At 50.1% G+C, this 9,545-nt stretch overlaps 1 protein-coding gene across 2 annotated transcripts in view; it reads left to right on the forward strand.

Moving 5' to 3' along the window:
• The window catches only part of Scarf1 (scavenger receptor class F member 1), a 13,020-nt gene extending 4,140 nt beyond the window's left edge, over positions 1-8,880 (forward strand). Inside the window, exons 5-11 of one of the 2 annotated variants that reach the window (XM_021177678.2) lie at positions 2,513-2,731; positions 3,121-3,249; positions 4,125-4,228; positions 4,352-4,469; positions 6,069-6,190; positions 6,285-6,431; positions 7,662-8,880. In XM_021177678.2, the coding sequence (XP_021033337.1) occupies positions 2,513-2,731; positions 3,121-3,249; positions 4,125-4,228; positions 4,352-4,469; positions 6,069-6,190; positions 6,285-6,431; positions 7,662-8,473 (1,651 nt within the window). In that variant the 3' untranslated portion in view covers positions 8,474-8,880. The remainder of the gene's footprint in view (positions 1-2,512; positions 2,732-3,120; positions 3,250-4,124; positions 4,229-4,351; positions 4,470-6,068; positions 6,191-6,284; positions 6,432-7,661) is intronic. The other variant, XM_021177679.2, reaches the window with a different exon arrangement.
• The last annotated feature ends 665 nt before the right edge of the window (positions 8,881-9,545 follow it).

A 9,545-nucleotide genomic window follows, 5' to 3' on the forward strand; every position in this document is an offset into this window, starting at 1 on the left:
TTAACCACTGAGCCATCTCTCCAGCCCCTTCCTTGTTTTCTTGCTTGCTTCCTTCCTTTCTTTCTTCTGTTTTGTTTGGTTTGGTTTTGGTGTGGGTTCCAATCTCTTGTGGCTTAGGCTGACCTCAAACTCCTGATCCTCCTGCCTCCACCTCCCAAGCCCTCATACCACAGCAGCCACACAGCTCCTCCCCCACCCCTTTTCTTTGATATTTTTGAGATGGGTCTCATTCTGTAGCCCAGACAGGCCTGGGACTCACTATATAACCCAGGCAATCTTTCCTCCTCTGTTTCCTGAGCGCTGGGATTCCAGGTCCAAGCTGCAACTCCCAGTTTGTAGTAACCACCCTCCCCCACACCCCACCGCCAGTACTATTCAGAATCAGACAAACTGCTGTTTTTTTGTAGACGAGGTCTTTTGTGTATCTCAGGCCACTGTTCACTTTGCAGAGGTCTTCCTGCCTCTGCCTCCATCCAGAGTACTGGAACTGTGAACCACCACACCCAGCTCAGCTACACTTTGTGTTTACCCTTTCTCCCTGATAATGGATCCCAGAAGATCAAGTATCAGCAGAGAGGAGTCAGGTTCCTATCAGCATCACTGGAAAATCAAGATGCGTTACTCCTGAAACTAACCATCATGATGAAATAATTTCTATTTTCTTTATCTTTTCATTTATTTATTTTTTGAATTAAAAAAAATCCTTATTTTTATTTTACACATGTGAGTGTTTTTCCACCATGTATGTCTGAGCACAAAATGCATGCAGATTCCAGAGGGGGACACGAGGTCCCCTAGAGTTGGAGTTATATACAGCTGTAAGTCACCATGTGGGTGCTGGAAACTGAATCCTATACCAACAGTGATTTGCAACCTTACTAAAGCTTCCACCCTTTAATACAGTTCCTCATGATGTGGTGACCCATCCAGCCATGAAATTATCCTCATTGCTACTTCATAACTGTACTTTTACTACCATTATGAATTGTGATGTAAATATCTGGTGTGCAGGATATCTGATAAGTGATCCTTGTGAAAGGGTCTATCAGCCGGGCTTGGTGGTGCACACCTTTAATCCCAGCACTCGGGAGGCAGAGGCAGGCAGATTTCTGAGTTCGAGGCCAACCTGGTCTACAAAGTGATTTCCAGGACAGCCAGGGCTATACAGAGAAGCCCTTTATCGAAAAAACCAAAACCAAACCAAACAAAAAAAAAAAAAAAAAGAAAGAAGACAAAAGCTTGGATGGCTAGGAAGATGGCTCAGCAAAGAAGAGCACTGGCTGCTCTCGCAGAGAACCAGGGTTTGAGTCTCAGCACACACATGATGGCTTGAAATCATCTGGAACTCCAGTTTCAGAAGAGCTGAAGCTCTTTTCCTGCTTCCTTGGTCACCAGGCACGCAAGTGGTGTACATACATATATGCAAGCAAATTACCCATACACATTTTTTTTTTTTTTTGGTTTTTCGAGACAGGGTTTCTCTGTGTAGCCCTGGCTGTCCTGGAACTCACTTTGTAGACCAGGCTGGCCTTGAACTCAGAAATCCGCCTGCCTCTGCCTCCCGAGTGCTGGGATTAAAGGCGTGCGCCACCACGCCCGGCATACCCATACACATTTAAAAAGAGGAGGAGGCAGAGGAGGAGGAAGAGAGGAGGAAGAGGAGGAGGGGGGGGTTTCCACTGGCTTAAAAAGCTATACCGTGTGTGTGTTCAAGAAGATTGTAGATTTTTTCACTATAGTTAAACTAATTTACCCTTAAAAATTAAATAAAAAGGGAAAGGGTCTCTGTAGGTTCCCCAGGCTAGTCTCAAACTCCTGTGCTCAAGTGGCTCTCCTCTTACAGCCTCCTGAGCGGTTTCTTTTTTTGTTTGCTTGTTTGTTTGTTTGTTTGTTTTTGAGACAGGGTTTCTTTTTTTGTTTTGTTTTGTTTTGTTTTGTTTTTTTGAGACAGGGTTTCTCTGTGTAGCCCTGGCTGTCCTGGAACTCACTCTGTAGCCCAGGCTGGCATTGAACACAGAAATCCACCTGCCTCTGCCTCCCAAGTACTGGGATTAAAGGCGTACACCACCACCACCCGGCACCTGAGCGGTTTCTTATGTGACATTGTGTCTCTGTCCCTAGCCACTCTGTCCTAACCTCAAAGATTGTATGGTATGGGAAACAGCAGAGAAAGGGGGGCAAGAGGGCTGAGTGGGAGGGAAGTGAGGGGTGGGAGGTAACATGGTTGCTCTGGCTGAGCTGGTGGCTCCCAGCATCCTTTGTGAACCCAGGGAAGGATGAGTCACAGAGCAGGGAGTCAGGAGTAAACTAGAGACCTGGAATTCCCTCAGAGACCATCTGCCCAGCCTTTCCAGTGTACAACACAGAAAAACTGAGGGTTTAGCTTGAGTGGTCCATCTGCGACCCAGATTTCTCCAGTGCCCCGAGATCTGACAATGTGGGCCATTCACAGGCTGGAAGGTATGGCTCTCCGTCTAATCCCAGGGCTCCCATGATCCCTTTCTCTTGCCAGCTGTGGCCACTGTGAGCCGAATGCCACATGCTCTCCAGTCACCGGCAACTGTGAGTCCTGCAAGCCAGGCTGGAACGGGACTCAGTGCAAGCAGCCATGTCCTGCAGGCACCTTTGGTGAGAGGTGCACTGGGCAGTGCCCCCGCTGCCGGCTTGGGGAGCCCTGTCAAGCAGAAACTGGGCACTGCCAGCACTGCGACCCCGGTTGGCTGGGGCACAGGTGAGGGAGAGGCTACCTTGCTCAGAGCACATTTTTCTCTTCCACCCGGAGCCCAGATGTTCTTCCCCGGAGGACCTTCACTTCCATAAAGTTTACATTCACCCATCTCAGGGACTGCCTCCTGGCCGGGCTGAGGGGGAAAAGAGGTTCTGGAGGGGCTCTAGGAAGGATGTACATCTAGCTGCCTCCTCCTTAGTCCTTTCCTTATCCCTCAGGGACCTGTAGTTCATCACCCACTTGGGTTTGGCTCTAGCTTCAAGGCCATGTGCACTTGATCTTTGAGGCAGGGGAATGGCCCTTTTGGGACCCCATGTCCAGGAAGATGGGAAATGTTGTGGGACCTTCCTGCCCTCCCAATTCTGAGTCGTGCTTCCCTCGTGTAATCTCAGGTGTGAGAACCCTTGTCCCCTTGGTACCTTTGGAAAGGGTTGCAGCTCTACCTGCCCTGCCTGTGTTCAGGGGACTTGCGATGCGGTGACTGGGGAATGTGTCTGCAGTGCTGGCTACTGGGGGACCAGGTAAGGACAAGGCCTTGGGGGGGACACAGGATTATGGGAGATGAGGTCAGACCTCTGTGTAATGTTTCTTAAATGTCCCCCACTGAGTCTCTCCATTTCCCAGAAAGCCTCTCTTCCACCCTGTAATGAGGGTGTTAGTTCGCTGGTGTGGGGTGGCACCTTCTGAGGAAACTCAGGGGTTAATCTAAAAGGACTAAAAAATAAATGAAACTTTTTAAAAGGAAAGAAAAAAAATTTAAGTATTTATTTATTTATTTATTTATTTTATGTATATGTGTCTCTTCAGACACACCAGAAGAGGGCATCAGACCCTACTGAAGATTGTTGTGAGCAACCATGTGGTTGCTGGGAATTGAACTCAGGACCTCTGGAAGAGCAGTCAGTGCTCTTAACCACTGAGCCATCTCTCTAGTCCCCTAAAAATAATTTTTAAAGGGAAAGAAAAATATCTGAAGAAAAATGAGTTAGTGCCTCATTTGCTTAGGGGTGGGACTCAGATCCCACTGACCCCCTCTCTAGTTCTTCAGGTATCAAGCAGTCAGCGACCCCAGGCAGATGTCTGTGTAGAGAACAGCACATAGGGTCATGTGAAGGAGACCTGTTTTACAAAGAAAGAGATGGAGGTCCAGGGAGTTAGGGGCAGGGCTGGTCTTGATGCAAGGCATCTTGCTTCTCCCACATTAAGGCTGAGGGATGAGGGCTGTCACCCAAAGTCTCTACAGTTAAGCACTGTCAACACTAAAGGGCCACTTAGGATGTGACTTAGAAGTCAGAAAGGTCTCCTGACAGAACCCAGGAACAGTATCCAGAAATTACCTTCCCTTCCCCTCTGCGGTGCCTTTCTTTAGCCTGCCTTTCCTGTTATGTACCCCTAGCTGCAACAGTTCCTGCCCATCTGGCTTCCATGGAAACAACTGCTCTATCCCCTGCCAATGCCCAGAGGGGCTCTGCCACCCTGTGTCTGGGACCTGCCAGCTGGGTAAATGGGGAGAGCACGGAGGAACATTTGGTCATTTCCACGGGCTGCAGGGAAGGAGCGGGCACACTCCAGAGACAGGAGCCTCAAAGGCCCTAAATATGTCACCATCTCCCGTGTCCCTAGGCCGTCATGGTAAGAACGCCCTCATTGTGGGCATCCTGGTACCTCTGCTGCTGCTCCTCATGGGCATTGTCTGCTGTGCCTACTGCTGCTCAGGAACCCGACTGGACCCCAAGGACAGGTAAACACTGGCGGTTAGGCAGGTTCCTTTGGGGGTGGGGAAGGGCTGAACTTTTCACTCTTCAGGGAGTGACACAGACTAAAGCCTGGAACTGCATGGCTTTCTGACAAGGAAGCGTCTGAGTCACATGGATATGAATGAGCAGGGGTACTGGGTGGCAGGGGACTCAGAGTCAAACCTGTGGCAGAAGGCTGAGCTCATGATAGCGCTGCGAGGGCTGGGATAGAGGAGAACCCACACAGCTCAGCAGAGAAGGGAAGAGACAAGACTTCAAACCGTCAGAAAAGGGAGGGACAGAGAGGTCCGAGCCGTGGTTTTGCAGAGGGAAAAACCTGAGGAATAGATTATGGAGGAAGGGCCAGTGAGACCCAGGAGTTCATTCTCGCATCTCTTGGTCCCTTGGGCCCACCACATCATGGGAGTCTGGAACAGGGAATGTGGTAATGGAGGGTTCATTTCTTCAATTTACAAAGATGCTCAGGCTCATGGGGTCTCAGCTGCTTTGGGCTCACACAGAGGCCCTGCCTGGCTTTTTGGATTCTCTGCCCAGTGTTCTTTCTCCTCCATCATGCTAGGAATGAGAGCTGGGGCTTGCTCATGCTAAGCAAGTACTCTACCACTGAGCTCACCCACCGTCTTGTTTGCTTGCTTGCTTTGTGATAAAATACCTTACTCTGTAGCTCAGGCTGTCATGAAGTGGATACCTTCATTCCTCAGCCCCTGGAGTGCTAGGAGTCTAGGAATGTGTCACCATAGTAGACCCTGAGCCTTGATTCGGTCCGCTGTGCTGTAAGGCATTCATAATGAGCATATTGGTCTACCCCCTACCCTCCAGAAGAAGATGAGGACCTATCCAGAGGCTGCCAGAGAACAGTGACAAACTGTCACTCCGGTTTGGAGATGCAGTAGAGTGGCTGGTGAAGAGTGGTATTCGGCCAGGATGAGAGTCCTAAGAGCTACGTTTCTGAGAAACCATTGCAGGCATTTAGTCTTTGTACTTGGTTCTGGGCCGTGCCAAACCCTCTATCAGATTTACAACAGAGGGAGGCCAAGACAAGTGAAATCAGAGCCGACATGGTTACCCAGACTTGCCTGTCTCTATCTAGAGCAGCGGTTCTCAACCTTCCTTTTTTTTTTTTTTTTTTTTTTTTTTTTTTTTTTTTGGTTTTTCTCTGTATAGCCCTGGCTGTCCTGGAACTCACTCTGTAGACCAGGCTGGCCTCGAACTTAGAAACCAGCCTGCCTCTGCCTCCCGAGTGCTGGGATTAGTTCCTCTTGTTGTGGTGACACTCTCTGCCCCAACCATAAAATGATTTTCATTGCCATTTCACAACTGTAATTTTGCTACTCCTTTTGAATCATAATGCAAATATTTGGAGATAGAAGTTTGCCAAAGGGATCGCAGCCTACAGGTTCAGTGATCTGGAGCTGTGCTGCCTTCTGTGACTTAGATTTTTGGACACCATGTTTTGGATTTTATTCTGTCATCAATATGCAGAGCCACCGAAGTAGATGTGGTCACCTGAAACATCCTGCCAGTCTGACATGGATTCCCTTAGGTCTTGTACACTGATCACCCTCTCTTTGCCACCCTCTCAGGCCTGAGAGAAATGGGGCTGCCTTTTTCAGAATGAAGCAGCAGGTATGGGGGGCCCTCACCAACCTAGGCTCGGCACTGCCCTGTGGCTCCCTCAGTAACTACAAGCTACCCTGGGTGACAGGTAAGTGGGCACTGGGAATCAGGGACAGGAGTCTAGGGCTAAGGTGGGACAAGGCTTCCCATGAGGCCCCACGCCTGACCTGAACCCCCTGCAGTTTCTCATCACGATCCGGAGGTCCCCTTCAACCACAGCTTCATTGAGCCCCCCTCTGCCGGCTGGGCCTCTGACGACTCCTTCTCTTCTGATCCTGACTCTGGAGAAGAGGATGAAGCTCATGCCTACTCCGTGCCACCTCGAGAAGGTAGCCTTGCCCACCACGGTGGCACCTTCCGTGTTCTTTTGGCAGATGTCTGTCCGCGCTTTATTTTCTTCCACTTGCTGTTTCTGGCTCTGAGAACAAGTTCAGAACAAAGAAACATCCTGTCCTCACAGAGCTTGTAGTGAACAGCAAAAAGGACAATGCCACGCTGGGTATGGTGGCACATTGCCTTTAATCCCGGCATTTGGGAGACAGAGGCAGGTGGATCTTTGTGAGCTTGAGGTCAAGGCCAGCTTGGTCTACATAGTGAGCTCCAGGAGAGCCAGGAGTGTGTAAAGAGGCCCTGTCTCAAAATAAATGGATGGATGGATGGATGGATGGATGGATGGATGGATGGATGGAGATGTAAAAAGATATGTCACCTGACAGTAGAGGACAGAATGTGTCATAGTTGCTAAAATTCCTTCCCAGAGGGAGACATAAGCGACCTCTACCCCTTCTCCTAAAATGAAGGTCCCAACAACAGAGGCACGATGCTACCAAAGCTTGTTCTGGGAACCAATGAATTTATTAGGTTTTCATATAGAGCATAGGTAAAGGGCTATTTACAGGGTACAGGCGCTCCTCCCAGCAATAGGCCATATCTAGAAGGCCTTCACCCATAGGGATGTGGGCTTACCCAGCCACATGATGGAGCCTTCCTCTCCTATATATTCTGCAGCTTATATATTCTGGCCCCTCCCCATAGGCCTCATGCAATTAAGGTAGAGTTGCATAGAACAGGTCATCAGGAGGGCTGGAGGCTCAGGTAAATGCCTCTTAACCCATCTCTCCATGAGGGGGTGGAAACAGTCAGCAAACCCAGCTGGGATCATCTTTTTCCAAGTGCACAGGTGAACACTCCAACATGGCAGTTGCTAAGCTCAGAGGACAGCCACAACTGTCATGCTTTAGTGGGGCATACAAACAAAAAGGAGGGACTCTGAAGCTACCCATGCCTGAGGTAACTGGGCTTAAGGAATATGCCTGTTAGTAATAGCTGTGTCTAACTGAATCAGTAGGAATTGGCCAAGCGAAAATTTGGCAGCAGTAATGGTGTTTTGGATAAAATGCAGTGTGCAGTGGTTCAAAGCAAGGATGGGTAAAGAGAAAAGAGCAAAGGAGAGGTGTCTACTACACCAGCCTCTCTCCTGCCTCACTCTTCCCTGCCACATCTTGAGGCCTCTGGAAAGGTCAGAGCAGCTGAAGTTCCTCTGTTTTCTCCCCTGCCAGGGAAGGTCCCTATGGCCCAAGAAGAGTCGCCAGAAGCTAGCCTTCCTGGAGGCTCCTTCCCTCCCCCTGAGGATGCCTCCACACCATTCCCCATTCCACGTACCTCCAGCCTGGCTAGGGCCAAGAGGCCATCCGTCTCCTTTGCTGAAGGCACGAAGTTTGCACCACAGAATGGCCGAAGCTCTGGGGATCTCTCCAGCCCCATACGAAAACCCAAGAGACTCTCCAGAGGTGCTCAGCCCCATCCTGAAGGGCAGGAGGCGGAGGAGTCTACAGGCCCAGAGCAAGTGAACACAGAGGAGGATGCTCTTACAGCCGCAAGCTCTGGAGATCCTGCCACTAGTCACGGCCAACTTCCACCTGGTAGCCAGACGGTAGCTGAGTGTGCGGAGACCACCGATGGAGGCATCCAGGACAGCTCGGGATCTGTGGCCACTATCTATATGCTGGCAGGGACACCCCAGAAACCTGAGGGTCCTGTCTGGTCTGTCTTTCGTCGTTTGGGAAACTACCAGAAAGATCAGGCAGCTCCCAAAGTAAAGAGTGCTATCCCTAAGCCTTTGCGCCGATCTCTGGGTCGGAACCAGGCTAGCACTGGCTCAGCTCCAGATGCCGTGCTCTCCGGGGTTATGGAGTCCACCGCAGTTAGGCCAGAGGAAACACCCAGAGGTCTGGGAGATGGCATTGAGAGCTCAGGGACTGTCCAAGAGCCAGACGCTGGAGGCAGTTCCCAGAAGCAGGCCGAAGAGAAGGAGCAAGAGGAGCCCCTGTATGAGAATGTCGTGCCCATGTCCGTGCTGCCACAGCACTGAGGACCTTGAGTTTGGTGAACGGGAAGACTGTGGATGGGGATGCAGGGAGAGCGGGATGCTGAAGCTGCTGTGGACCAGATTGGGCTTTGTGCCTGAAAATGATGCCATAGCTGTGACAGACTAAACAGAAACTCTGCCGTGAAAGAGGCAAGGGTTAGAGGCCAGCTGGTTGTGGGTCTGGCCCTGATGGTGTCCCTAGGTGGGACTGGAAGGCCTGAGCAGAGACCCTGTGTAACAAGGTCAGAGGAAGGAGGAGATGGCTACGGGTCTTTTCCTCCATTGTTGTTCTGAATCCCGTCCAGAGACTGTTCTTTCCATCACTTCAAAACATTTTTTTTTCTGAACTGGAAAACAATCCTAAATGTTTGATGATAAATATTGATTAAACAAATATTTCTTTTAGAAAATTTATTAATTTATTTATTTGGGAGGGGGAGGGCGTGTACCAAAACCTGCACATGGATGGAGGTCAGTGGTCAATTCTCGGTGGTTCCTTCATCACCTCATGAGTCTAGAGATGGAACTGGGGCCTGTGACCTAAGTAGTTCTAACCATCTCACTAGCCATCCTTTTATGAGGCAAGGTCTCTCTTACAGCCCAAGCTGCTCTCAGACGTGCTCTGTGGCTGAGATTGCCCTTGAGTTTATGATTCTCTTGTCTCTACTTCCCCAGTGCTGGCCTGAATCACCTGAGTTGTCTGTTTTCACAGGGCTCCATGCATGGTTAAGCAAGCATGCTACCAACTGAGCAACACATCAGCTCAGCCGAACAAGAGATTACTTACAGTTGGTTTCTACACAGTGGCTAGATACGTTATTCAAAACTATTTGCTAGGCGGATCTGGAGACATGGCTCAGGGGGAGAGAGCCCTGACTGCTCCTTCAGAGGAGCTGGGTTTGTTTCCCAGCAACCACATGGTGGCTCAAAGCCTGGCCTCTTGAGGACATGGGGTGTGAAGTCGCTTACAGAACACTCATGGGGCTGGTGAGATGGCTCAGTGGGTAAGAGCACCCGACTGCTCTTCCGAAGGTCCAGAGTTCAAATCCCAGCAACCACATGGTGGCTTACAACC

The sequence above is a fragment of the Mus caroli genome, chromosome 11 (genome assembly GCF_900094665.2).
Source record: "Mus caroli chromosome 11, CAROLI_EIJ_v1.1, whole genome shotgun sequence".
Classification (NCBI taxonomy): domain Eukaryota; kingdom Metazoa; phylum Chordata; class Mammalia; order Rodentia; family Muridae; genus Mus; species Mus caroli.